Source organism: Pinus tabuliformis, chromosome X (assembly GCF_031772625.1).
Source record: "Pinus tabuliformis cultivar Carrire ecotype Pingquan chromosome X, CPIR1, whole genome shotgun sequence".
NCBI lineage: Eukaryota > Viridiplantae > Streptophyta > Pinopsida > Pinales > Pinaceae > Pinus > Pinus tabuliformis.
Window position 1 is genome coordinate 515,152,084 of NC_142308.1, and position 14,258 is coordinate 515,166,341.

At 37.9% G+C, this 14,258-nt stretch overlaps 1 protein-coding gene across 1 annotated transcript; it reads right to left on the reverse strand.

Moving 5' to 3' along the window:
- Window positions 1–305: 305 nt before the first annotated feature.
- Window positions 306–5,427, reverse strand: LOC149140941 (uncharacterized). The gene is made up of 3 exons (XM_089451107.1): window positions 4,557–5,427; window positions 4,256–4,444; window positions 306–4,174 (listed from the first exon to the last, which is right to left on the reverse strand). Exons 1-3 carry the CDS (start codon window positions 5,425–5,427, stop codon window positions 306–308), a joined length of 4,929 nt encoding a protein of 1,642 aa, XP_089307233.1.
- Window positions 5,428–14,258: the final 8,831 nt, after the last annotated feature.

A 14,258-nucleotide genomic window follows, 5' to 3' on the forward strand; every position in this document is an offset into this window, starting at 1 on the left:
TTTAGCATATTATATGATATAACAATGTAAACTTTTAAACGGGAACTATAAACTCAAAACCGTAACTCTGGCCAAAAAACCCCATAAAAACATCAAAAACAGTGCTAAAAACGAAAAGTGTTGATGCTGGAATAACACCTTCTTTTTTTCTAGGGTAAATTTTCAACATGTTTTTTTTTTTTTTTTTTTAACTTTAACGGATATGGTTTTTTTATTGATTCCAGAGAAAAAAGAGTGGGGCTTTGCCGAAGCAGCCCTGATTACATCCTGCTTGTGCTTCTAAAACAGCAGCTATATCTAAACATTTATGGAGGAGTTTCTACAAATCTGTCCTCATTGATGAACAACCACCCTCTGTCCAGAGCGCTCCCTTTGTTAGCCATCAAGTCCGCTTCGGTGTTTGAAGTTCTGAGTATATGATAGAATTTGTAAGATGCAAAGGATGAGAGCACTCTTTTCAGTCTTTCCAGTGTTCTATTGAGACCTGCATTTCTGAATAACTCTCCAGCGTTCAGCTTCTTTATGAGGATCTCCGAATCTCCAAAAATCTGAATGTCCCTGATCCCTTTATCTCTGACAATTTGACAAGATTTAAGAAGGCTGAGCAGTTCTGCTTGATTGTTAGTCTTCAAACCAAGACCCCAGTAGAAAGAATCGTTGGAGCGCCCTTCAGGGGAGAAGATGATCCTGTCGGCGCCCGAGGGACCGGGGTTTCCTTTAGAAGCCCCGTCAAAGAAGATTGTATGAGAGTTTTGGGCTCTCCACCAGATCTGGAATGTTTCATCTGCGTCTCTCTTCTTCCAGGATGGGAGCTCTAGATTAGGAGAAAAAAGGATTTTTCTGTTTTGTAATTCAAGCTTTCCAATCCACCGCTTCTCTATCTGCTGAAGAGATGCATCCTCTTTATAATACTGTTGCTGCACCGTTTCTAGAAGAAGGGATCTAGCCTTAGCTGCTACTTGCAAGGGAGTTAGATGGTAATCTTTAAAGACCTTCTGGTTACGGGCCAACCAGATCTTCCAGCAGACAAATTTGGGCAATGCGTTCCAGATTTTATACCAAATCGATTTTTGAGGGATATGCCGAGAGTAACGGTGGCTCCATTCGGCAAAGAGGTCTGGAACTGATATCTGAGCGGGGGAGCTTATAAGCAAATCTTGGAGCGTAAAATTCCATACATCCTTTGCGTACTGGCAGTCGATGAAGAGGTGTTGAGCTGTCTCAGCGTTGCTTCTACAAAGGGCGCACCAGTGAGGGCCAGCGAAGCTTCTTTTTACTAGATTGTCACCTGTTAGAATCTTATTGTGTATCAGTGTCCAGACAAAGAAGTTGACTTTCGGGAGCGCTGTGGGATCCCAAACGTATTTCCAGAACGCCGGACTGTGTTTGCTATTTCCCGATGTCTGGAATGCTTTATAGCCTTCAGCTGCTGTGTAATCTCCAGAATGGCCCCAGCCCCATCGGTCTTGCATCGATCTATGTATCGGTGCGGCCTCTTCGATCAGGTCCAGAAATAAATTCAGTTGTTGTTGCAAATGTGCTGGTGGAGCAGGGATTGCCCAACCTGCCCAATCGCCTCTCTGATCCCAATCGGATATGTCAAACAGACTTAACTTCCCACCTGTAATTAACCAGTCTCTTAGACCTGCGATTTCCTCATTTTCGCTTAGAGGATTTCGCCCCATTATCCTGTCCTGCCAGAGTCGGATTTTCTTGCCATTCCCTGGGATTCTGTAGATGTTTCGATTGAAGATTTTGCTGCTTTTGTAACAGAGCTTCCACAGTAGAGTACTGTTTGCTGTGTAGTCCAGATGGAGGTTTCTCAAATCAGTTTTGTTTGTATACTTTGATCGCAGAATGACACTTACAGGAAGACTTGGCTCTTTAAACATTTTCCACAGGATTTTGCTGCCTAAGGCGAGATTGACCAGAGAAGGATCTCGGATTTGCAATCCTCCTTCCTCGATGGGTTTCTTGACCGTTTCCCAATTTACAAGATGGAGTTTCTTATCATTGCCCCTGCCTCCTTGCCAGAGGAAATTTCTAAGGAGAGAGGAGATTTGGTCCATGATATTTCTGGGGGCGAGCAGAAAGGCTGCTTGATAAATTATTAAAGAAGAGAGCTGAGATTTGATTAATATGACCTTACCTCCTTTTGTCAACCAGTATCCTCCCCATTTCAAGATCTTGGACTTGAATTTGCAGATTATGTCGGTCCAAAGCGATCTCTTATTCACTCCTGAGATTATGGGTAGGCCGAGATATCTGATTCTCTCCCATTGTGAATGCCCTTTGAATCCAAGAGAGTTAGCTATGTTGTTGAGCTCCTGTTGATCTGTATTCCAGCTGTAGACTTCGCTTTTGCTTTCGTTTACCAGTGCTCCTGAGACTTTGCAGTAGTTCCTAATGACCGTGCCGAAGGCCTTTGCAATTCTGATTGAGGCGCCCCCCAGAAGGATCGAATCATCTGCAAATAATGCATGGTTCAGGGAGCTTGCTCTGTTGGAAGGTTTGAGGCCCGGAATGGATCCTGACAGTCTTTCAGCTTCAAGTTTTCGACTTAATGCTTCAGCCAGTATGATGTAAAGATAGGGAGAGAGCGGGCATCCCTGCCTGATGCCTCTCTTGGCTTTAAAGAAGTTTGCAGGTCTGCCGTTTATGAGGGGAGCTATCCATGGGTTGTTCATGCAGGCTTTTAGAAGGTTGACAAACTGAATGGAGAAGCCAAAGGAGAGCAAGACTTTACTTAGAAATGTTCTATTGACTCTGTCGAACGCATTCGCCATATCTAACTTTATGAGCATACCTTTCTCTTTTCTCTGCTTGCTTGAGTGTACGGTCTCCTGAACTTGAATGACGTTGTCCAGGATGTGTCTACCTTTCACAAAGCCTCCTTGAGATTTAGTGATGATTCTAGGGAGCAAGGGCTTCATTCTGTTGGCCAACAACTTTGCCAAGATCTTATAGGAAGCATTACATAATGAAATTGGCCTGAATCTGGCAAAAGTTTCCGGGTTAGAATCTTTGGGAATCAGAGCTAAGTAGGTTGAGTTAGTGTTGCCGCCTACTTTGGCTTTAGACATGAATCCCCTTATCATCTTTTGTAGATCATTTTTTATGATATCCCAGCATACTTTGTAGAAGTGAATGGTAAATCCGTCCGGCCCGGGGGCCTTGTCGGAATCCATGGACCAGATAGTTTTGATTATTTCTTCCTCTGTAACAGGTTTGCATAATTCTGCGTTGTCCTCCAGAGAGATTGAGGAGGGGATATGGTTGAGAAATTCTGTTTCCTCCATTTCTTCACCTTGGTCATCCGAGCTGTATAGATTCTGAAAGTGTAGTTCTGCAGCTTCTTTGACTTGCTGATTGCCCTTGCAGATTTGGCCCGCCATAGTCTTTATTTCTGCTATATGATTCCTTGACAATCTAGCTCTGTACTGCCGATGGAAGTAGGAGGTATTGCGGTCCCCTCCTTTCAGCCACAGGCTCCTAGACTTTAATCTCCAGTATTCTTCCTCATTTCTAAAAGATTGGTAGGTTGCTCTCTGCGCTTTTATTTCCTTGTCCAAGAGGTTTTCATTAATGTTTTTACATTCCATGTCATTTTGAAGGGAATGCAAAGCCTGGACTGCCGCAACTCTAAGAGAGGTGGGGTTGGGAGTTGGTTTCTTGATCCACTCCTTCAATGCTTTTTTGGTGAGCTTCAATTTTTGCTCCCAAACAAAGCTTGGGGAACCTGAAATGGATATGTTCCAAGATGCTTTCACCATGTCCATGAAGCCTTCTCTTTCAATCCATTGAGGAGAAAAACGAAAAGGGATGGGACCCAAATCCTCTTCGTCTTCTAAACAGAGCTGTATTGGCCTGTGATCCGAGGACAACTTGGGCAGAATTTTTGTTGTTATGATTTTCTTATTCATGAGGAGGGATTGCACTAGAAAACGATCAAGGCGAGCAGAGATATGATCTGTTCCAGTTCTGTTATTTGACCAGGTGAATAAGCCTTGGATTGGATTAAAATCTTGGAGATCCCAGAGCTGAGCAAGTTCCTCCACTACACCCACCATAGGGTCCTTGGAGTCAGAACCTCCTCTTTTTTCTTTTGCTTTCAAAACAATATTGAGATCTCCAGCGAGAATGATGTTATTGGGGGTTTCCTGTTCAAGAAATTCTGCCAAAGATTTCCAGCAGTCTCTTTTTTCTGAATAATTGACAGGTACATATAGATTGACTAGAGAGATAGATAACTTACTTGAAATGTGGGTTATTTCTGTATATATCCAGTGCAAGGTCTCATGAGTGCTGATGAGTTGGAATTGTTCTTCGTTCCAGAGCGTTGCCAGACCTCCCGAGGATCCCCGAGCGCTGACAGCTATGCCTAAGTTTTTCTTCCATTTTGATTTGCTGGTATCTAGCAGGGCTTGTCCTGCTATCTTAGTCTCTTGGAGCATGAGGATATCAGTAGGTTCCAATTTAAGAGGTCCTTAACTGCTTCTATTTTGGCGGGGTTCCCCAGTCCTCTGCAATTCCAAGAGACTAACTTCATTATTTACCTATGCTTGGGGTGGAGTCGCCCTTGGATGACCTGGGCCTGTTACTTCTTCCGATTGTCATTTCTATCGTGGATTGGCTCCCTTGTGTTTTGAGCCTTTCTGCTTCTTCTTCTCTTTTTTCCTTGTGGGATTTTCTTCCGGGTCTTTTTAAAGGTCTCTCAAAAAGTTCTTCCTCTGAGGACTCAGAGCTTTCAGCTGACTTTTTCTTCGTGATTTCTGCATAAGTGGGGCTTGAGGGGCTGACTTGGGTGACTTCGATGTGAATGTCTCTCCCTCCCTCATTGCTTTCAAGAGGGGTTTCTTCATGGTTCTCTTTTGCCTGGTCTTTTATCGGTGGATCTGGTTGCGCCTCCTCGGTTCCTTTTACATTTTCTCCTGTCTCCTGAGTTGGGATGACTTTGTTCCTGTCTCTTGTTGCTGCGCTTTTTCCTGTGTCCTTCTTTGCTTGGGCTGCTCTCTGGACTAGGGTCCATTGCTCTCCATTCTGTTTTTCAGCCTGGTCCTCTGCTTTCTTCTTACAATTCTTGGCAAAGTGGCCGTAGCCGTGACAGTGTCTGCATTTAAAGGGGAGCTGCTCATAATCGAGCTCTTGGATGTGCGTCCATCCTGCCACCGTAAGCTTGATCGCTTCAGGCAATCCTTCTTCAAGGTCCACTTCGACGCAAATACGCGCACAAGAATATTGGTCTCTTCTTACAGCCTGGTCTATATACTTGCCTAATGCGTTCCCAATAGTCTGAAACGATTTTTGGTTCCAGCAGTGAAGGGGCAGATGGGGGAGTCTTACCCACACCGGCACAGCAGATGGGACGTCTTGAGAGGGATCAAAGTCTGGGTTCCATTGATTTAAATACAGTCCCTGCGGCCCCATGAAATAGGGGCCATTTCTGAAGATTAAGCTTCTGTCTTCCGAGCTTTCAAAAACAAAAACAAAGTACCCTTTGCCCACAAAGTAACTCTTCACTCTGTTTTTTATCAAAGGTTGCCAGTTTCTTTGGGTCCAATCCTCCACGGATTTGGGGGAGGGCCATAGGCCTGTAAACTGGCCTATGAGGCCTTTTTCTGCCAAGTTCAGAGCAGCTTTGCAGGTGTCCTCCTCTGGCAGGGCAACAGAGGGAATCAAATCCATCCTTTTGATGAATTTTTGTTGAGTCGCAGTGGGAGACCGATTTGTTCCATTCGCTATCAATTTTCTGAACGCTTTAACTTCGGGGGGCGGATCCGCAGGGGGGGCAGAGCTCTCAAGTGCCTCCATCTGGCTGCAGAGGGAGGGGCGAGGCTGTGCGCAGAGGCGCAACAGCCTGAGCGACGCCGCAGACACTCAGAACCCTAGCTTGAGAGCGAAAAAGTAGAGAGAAACCTGGAGATGTAAATTTTCAACATGTTTTAAAAATACCGATGAAAACCAATTTTTTGTGCAAAAATTGTCCAAAAAACACCCTCAAAACAAAAAGTGTTGATGTTCAAATAACACTTTGCAAAAAACACTCTCAAAATGAAAATTGTTGATGTTTGAATAACACTTTTTTTTCAATGGTAAATTTTGTGCAAAAAATACCTTCAAAACGAAAAGTGTTGATGCTAGAATAACACTTCTTTTTTCGAGGGCAAATTTTCAACATTTCGAAATAATGGTTTAAAAGATTCTATCATGACTCCGAAAAACATTAAAATTTCAAAACAATAATGAAAAATAAAAGTAAAATTAAAAAAATTAAATTAAATTAAAACAATGAAAAAACGCAAAAAAAGAAGAAGAAGAAGAAGAAGTTAAAAAAATAACAAAACGTAAATTAAAATATATATTAAAAACAAAAAAAAAAAAAAATCAATCATAAAACTATTTAAAGAAAACAAAATTAACCTATAAAATATAAGAATTAAAAAACTAACCAAAAAAATTATAAATTATAAACAAATAAATAGTAAGAAAAACATATTTAAAAAAAAAAAAAAAAAAAAAAGAAAAAAACAACAACAACTACTACTACTAAAAAAACTATAAAATTAAGTAAAAAAAAAAAAAAATCAAAAACTATAAAAACTATAAAATTAAGTAAAAAAAAAATCAAACAAAACACTAAAATAAAATTAAAATTAAAAACAAACTAGATTTTAAATAAATAAAAATAAACAAAAAAATAAAAATAAAAAACTACTAAAATTAATATTAAAAACATTTAAAAAAAATAAAAATATACTCAAATTAAAAAACAAGCCAATTAAAAATAAATAAATAAAATATATTTGTAATTTCAAATTTAAAAAAAAAAAAAACAAAAACAAAATATATAGATATAGATATATATATAAACGTTTAAAAATTTTAAAAAAAAAAAAAAAAAAAAAAAACAAATATATTTTATTTAAAACAAAATAAAAAATGTATTAACCATTTTTTATTAAATAAACTTTAAAAAAAAAAAAATTAACAATTTTTTTTTAATAAAAGAAAAAAAAAAATGGACTCTCTCGGTCGCCCGTGGTGGTGCGACCGTAGGCGGAGGGGTTGTATGCAGCCTCCGCCATCCAGGATCGTGCCACCATGGGCGTCCGAGGGGCGGCGGATACCCACCCGTGGTGGCGAGGCCCTGCGCAGAGGAGGCGGCGGGTATCCACCCGTGGTGGTGATGCCCTGGGCAGAGGAGGCTACATGCAGCCCCTCCACCCACGGGTAGCAGCAGGGCGATTCCGAGAATCGCCTTGGCGCCGCCCATGGTGGTGCGGCCTTGGGCGGAGGGGCTGCATGCAGCCTCCTCCGCCCAGGGCCACACCACCACGGGTGGTTGGGCGGCGGCGAGGCAACTCCTAGAATCACCCTGCCGCCTCCCGGCCACCCACGGTGGCATGGTCGTGGGTGGAGGGGCTGCATGCAGCCTCCCCCGCCCAAGGCCGCACCACCACGGGCGGCCAAGCGATTTCGAGAATCACCCCGCCACTGCCCGGCTGCCCGTGGTGGCGCGGCCCTGGCCGGAGGAGGCTGCATGCAGCCCCTCTGCCCACGGCAGTCAGGCGTAGAATCAATTTTTTTTTTAAATTAAAAAATATTTGTTTAAAAAATTTTAAAATTAATTAAACTTTAACATTTTAATTGGTTTAAAATTTTGTAAAATTAATGTGTTTAAATTTTTTTTTTTAAGTTTATTTAAAAAAATAAAAAAATGCTTATAAATTAATTAAAGTTTAATTTTTTTCTTTTAAAATAAAAAAGTCCTATTTTAAAAAACAAAAATTAAATGTTTGTTATTGAAAATATATATATATATATACGCGCATATTTTTTATGTTTTTGTTTTAAATAAAAGACATTTATTTATTAAAAAAAATAAATGTTTATTTTTTTTAAATCAAACATATATATGTTTTTTTTTTATTTTTTTTTTTAAATAAAAAATATAAGATTTAAGAAAAAAAATATTTTATCTATTTTTTTAAATCAAAATTAGATTTTTTTAAACTTTAAATGTTTTTTTTAATTTTAAACTATATATATATATATATATATATATATTTTAAATTTTCATATTTTTTTTATTTTTTGATTTATAATTTGAGTTTATTTTGGTTTTTTTTTTTTTTTTTATGTTTTTAATCTTAATTTTAGTAGTTTTTTTTTTTTTTTTTTAATCAAGTTTGTTTTTAATTTATTTTTTTCTAATTTTGTTAATGTTTTTTTTAATTTTTCTATTCTTACTTAGTAGTTGTTTTTTTTTCCGAATTCTTTTATGGTCTATAAGATAATTTTTTTAATTTATTTTTTACATTTTTAATGTTTTTTTTGTCTTTTTTATATATATTTTTATATTTCTTTTTTAACTAATCAACATTTAAAAAAAGAAAAATAAAACTTGAAAATTCGTTAAGTAATTATGATTGCAAAAAAAATTAGACATAATAAATTTTAAAGTGTGAAAAATAAGCCCTCTAAAATAAAAGGTATGTTGCATCAACATGTTTCAAAATCAGCATGAAAATCACTAACATTTAAAAACAAATTTTTATATTTGATACATAAGAAAATTTAAAGTGTCAAAAATATGCTCCGAAAAAAAAGAAGTGTATTCTGCATCACCACTTTTCAAAATCAGGTCACTTTTTTGCTACCTCTACAAAACGGGTAATCGTATCGGCTATTTAAAGTGCCAAAAACTATGCTCTAAAAAAATATGTGTGTCTGCATCGCCCCTTTTCAAAATCGGGTCACTTTTTTGCTATCTCTACGAAACGGGTAATAGCATCAGTTCTCATTTCAAAGTTTACGTTGTTATATCCTTTCAAACAATAATTAGTGAATTACAACCTCCACAATTCACCATATATTTTAAAGTTTAAAACTTTGATAGAAATGGGAAAGTTATAATCAAGGTCATATTTTATTTTTGTATGAAACCCAATCATAGCCTATTTGAAAGTAGTAAAAATATGTTTGGACATATGTGATAGATGTTGTATGCACAATTTCTCTACTTATCAGCCTATTCCATAGCACCTTGTTCTTAGGATATTAAATAGTACCCCTAGTCTCACTAGATATTGATAAAACCTCCCAAAATCCTTTTCTTGAAACCCCCTCCAAATAATATTTTTAATCAAAATTACCCCCTGTTATGCTCCTATACCAATAGGTGTCATATTTCATGATTGACTAGATGAGCTCTGTAATATGTTCATCCCTTTCCTTGTTGCAAAGGTTTTCCATATTATCAAAAATCAAAAAATGTAACAAATGTAAAAAGGGTATACCCTAAAAGAAAAATCAAAGGGTAAAAAGAATAAAATGGTCAAAAAAGTGAAAGAAATGAACCCCAAACAAAAATAGACCAGGAAAGTGTGCAAGTCCAAAATGCCACTACTTTTTCATTTTCTGTAAATAAATCATTGTGTGCAGCTTGTTAATTTATGCCACAATTGATGAATGGCCAAACAGCTTAATCTTGGCTAGTTCATATTTGAATTTCATGTTTTAGAGATAGAGAATAAAAATCTGACCAAACTATTTAATCTTGGCAGATAAGAGATAGGTAGAGTAAATAAAAATGAGCTCAACAGTTAAATCTAAACCCTTGGATGTCATAAGTGCAGACTTAGGTAGGCTTACTATGCAAAGAAAAGAAAAGTTAGAAAGGGTTTGCTAGTCCAAGTGCACCCGAATAAAGAAGAAAAAATGCTAGGCTAAAGTAGGCAGGATAGGTAGATTGGTGTTGCAGAATGACACTTGTGATAGGTTATGTCTCTAAATGTGTTAATCTTATCTCTATCACAAGTGCATGGCGAACATTATACCTGATGCAGCTCAAGCGAGGCAAGGTTGAATAACTAACTCCCCTTCATATTTTTCCCTAATCATTCACTAATTTCTCCTCTAAAATATTAAGAATCTGTTCTTAATATCACTAAAAAGCCACTCATTCCATTTCATAAAGATTGCCTAAGTAAAACCTTATTTTACTTCGGAAAATGGCAAGCATTTCTCATATAAACCCCTTTTTCCCTTTAAGCCTAAGTTCTAATGTAAAATTTCAAACATTGGCTTAGCGCTTTCGTTTCATAAATTCATATCAATTTTTAACTTTTTATTATTTTATAAATCCCAAAAAACATTACCCATCCCGTATTGTATTAATATATTACAAAAACCCCGCATCACTACATATCCCTCCCCCGGTCGAATACGACCTTAGTCGTTGTATGAACGTGGATTAATGAGTTTATTTGAAACTTATTAAGAACCATAACCTTTCGTTCGCACGCCATATGGGATTAATTAAGCTCCGGTTAATTAATAACCAAACTATCCCAACCAATGAAAACAGACCTAATATATTAAAAACATAGTTAATTATATTGGGCCCGCATAGTTAACTCCCCGCCAAGTTCACTTCCCATCCACTGTTCGATCAACCCCCGCACATCCGACGGTTGATAACAAATATCGTAACCCCCTTATCGCAGCGTGTTAACTCGCGGGGGCCGGCGGTTTTCCGCCCGTACCGCTGCCATGCGTCGCCCATCCGAGGTGCTCGCTCCCTCTTGGCCCGAAACCGCCCAACCCCAAAAGCGGTGCGGGCAAAACCGCTTACCGCCCTCCGCTGATGTCATCTGTCCTTTGCTGACATCATCCACCATGTCACACGCCATGTCACCCGCCCCGTACTCCCACTGACGTCATTCGTACTGCTTACGTCATCCACCCAATCAAATAAAAAAATCCCGCCAAAACTTCATTTTGTCAAAAAAAAGGGTAAATTATCATTTTTTCTATATTTTTCTGCATATTGCGCTCCCATGCAAAAAAACTATCTGCTCCATTTTCAGCCGCTTCCTGACCAGAAAAAGCTATAGCGATGAACTCCGAGCTAGCCATTCAACCTGCAGTATACAGTTTTCCTCTGTAAACGCAAGCACTTTTCAAGCTATCTCAAACAATCAGTTATTGGTGCGCTGATTTCCAGAACTTCTCAGCAATCTCCACAGAAAGACCTAAATGTTATGAATTAGAAGGCATAGAACAACCTCCAATGTCCCAACAACAAGTGTTATCCATAGTTGCGCGGTTACCCTTGGTCAAGGGTAAATGTTGAGTTATTTACCAAACAAAGTTATTTACCAGACAAAGATGAACAAGGGTCAGATCAGAATTAAAGTGTATCAGATCAACATTAAAGAGTATCAAATCAGCATTAAAGAGTATCAGATGCGCAGAGTTATTGAAGAGGACAGCTGCAAGCCGAATCCTAAGGCCTGCCTCCAGCACAACATCAGTTCATATTTTTCTAGTTGTTTCTATTTTACTTGTCAACTATTTTTTAGTTTATCCTAGATATTATCTCACAGTTGTTATGAGATATTTGTTGTATAAGTTTTCTGCATAAATACCCCCTCCATTGGAGTATTGAGGGGGGATTTTCTAGACTCTGTTGTAATATTGGAATTTTGGAATAAAGAGTTGTTGGAAATCAATTGTTGCATGCCCTACTGGATGAAGAATTGAAGCAGAGGATTTTTCACAGATTTCTTGAAACAACCACTGGATCAATAAGTCCTCTATATCTTTTGTTGTAAAGTTTTCTTGCTTATTATATCATATGTGTTTCATAATCTGAATGATAAAGAAAAGATTGATTTCATAATATGCTTGATTGCACTCTATTTTCAGTGTTTATTGTTCTATGTGTTTTCTTCAGAATTAGGGTAAGCAGTGAAATCTTAATTGCTCCTGTTTCCTAATTTTTTCATGTTGATTATTTGTTAAAGAATACTTAACTGCTCCTTATCAGTAATCATCTCATTTCTCTCTTTAAATAGGCTGAAGGATTATTAACTGCCCTTCACCCCATTTGAGCCCATTCCAACTGTTTCAAGTCTTTTATTTGTTCCATGTTTGATTACCTTGCTCTGTGAAGCCATCCTCTGTTAAGAAACCAAATCCAGAAAGCCATCTTCTTTGACTCCATTAGCCCAATGGACTGAACTACTTTGTTTTACCTCTCTTCTCTATTGAATCTCACCACCCAAACTCAAACAAAACCCTTGCACTTCATAACTAGCCTAATACCTTTAAAAATAAAGCTAAATCATAAAGAGAGAGCCCTCTCTGGATACAGATTGGCTAGATTCTGTATCTAAAATATTGGTTTGTGGTTATCTCGGCATCCTTCCCTTTCTTACAACTTTTGGGAAAACCTGAGTGATAACACCCCTATTTTTAATCAATATCCTCTATTTTTACCAAATATCATTTTTATACCCTAAATAGCTATATTTCCCCCTAGCACCCATTTGTCCCCCAATATGTGCAATATATTCTCTATTTTTCACAATTAAAAAAACACTCTTAATAAATGAACATGGTAATATATTGATCAACAAGGTGAAGCTCATGTGGTTGTATGGTAGTTATTATTAAATTTGGATCTTGTAACAAGTTAGATTCATGGTGGGATATAACATATTCTTTTGCAAAATGGTATGGAGATATCTTCTAGCTCTGTGAAAATCACTATGTTTATTTCTCTTCATTGATTGTGGCCTTCTTTATGATTAATCTCCATTTCAACTTCATTTCAAGAGGATTTAAAAAAGGAAAGTATGATTTTTCTTTATTACGGGTATCATATTCAGAACAATGTACTCTCAAAAGAAAAAATCATTGAGGAATCCATAACAAGTTGTGACAACAAGTTCTTAGTTTGACCTTCTCTAGTGGTAGTATTTTCTCTAGCTTCGCTACCATCATTTTACTTCTATATTGATGGAACTTCTCACCCAATGATTATTTATATATTGATTGAGCCTTAGTTAGAATCATATGATCTTGTAACAAAGTAAAATGAATCAATTTCTCTAATTCTCAAGTAAAATTAATTTCTAATATTCTATCCATTTGAATGGGTACATATGATTAACTTCAAATAAAGGGAAGAGAAGTTAAAAATGGAAAAAACATAGGGTCAAGCTACTCTTGGTCCTTTAACTGTGGGGACAAAGAGTCCTAAGGAGGGAGGGCATGTTGTGTTCCTAAACACAACTAATCCAGGTGGATATTGGTGGCCACCCACCTAGACCTCCAGTCAGTTTCGTCTGTTTCTTTTATTATAGCAGCATTTACTATTTTTAGCAGTTTTTGAAGTCCTGAACTTCCGAATCTGTTTTGACCCCCCCTAAACGACATTATTTTTAGGTCTGCAGTAAGATCATAGCCATAGGCAAGGGCTTGTGTAAAATCTTGTAGTACTCAAATAGATATTTCCAAAAAGGTATTTGTACGTTCCAAACAGAGATCATATGACCAAGTTACGACCCCAGGAAGTGGGCTACCCAACTAACCCCAATGGGGCCCACATACTCTTGGTGTTTTATCTCCTGGGGTTAGGGTTTTGGTTGTTTATGGTTTTCCTTTGTTGTTCAATAATAAAAAGGCCCTTGAGCCTCATTGTAACACAATTCAGAGGCATGTAGATGCCACATCTCTTCTTAGAGATAAATTACCATCGTCCTAGCTAGTTTATTTCCATTCTGTATGTAAGCATATTTTAGTTCTTTGATATTAATGAAATGAATCTTTATTTTTGCTACATCTTAGTGTTTATGTTTATATATGTAATTTTTCACATTCATGCATAAGTCTGGATCAATGGTATCAAAGCGGTTTTCTCTTTCTTTGTTTTTCTTTGCATGTCCCCAACAAGGTCAAGGTATAAGGAGTTAGGGCTCGAATTGGTTGAACCTTTGCAACACCAACTTCGCAAACCGTGATGGCCTCCCATGGCAGAATAAAAGAAAGACGAGGGAGCAGGAGATCCTCTAAAAATATTACTTGAGTAATCCCTCAAGCGATAGAGGAACGTGATGATGGATAACTTTGCCCAGATCCTTTGATGGCTACCCACAGGCGACGCATCTTCATCCAGTAGCCACTCCAGAGGCGCCACTCCTTTTAAGGTACAAAGTTAACTTTGAAATTACCATATTTGAAGGTCATATAGATGCATATGTCATAGATAAATGGTTAAATATATTGGAAGGATATTTTTCAGTTCGTGACTTTTCAATTTGGGAAAATATTACTTTTTCCCTCCTCAAAGTCGCCCCCCATGTCAAGGACTGGTGGAAAACCTACTATGAAAAAAAGGACAAGAGGGAATCCTCACTATTTTCATCCGCACGCACTTGGAATTCTTTCTGAGACGCCAAAAAGGAAAA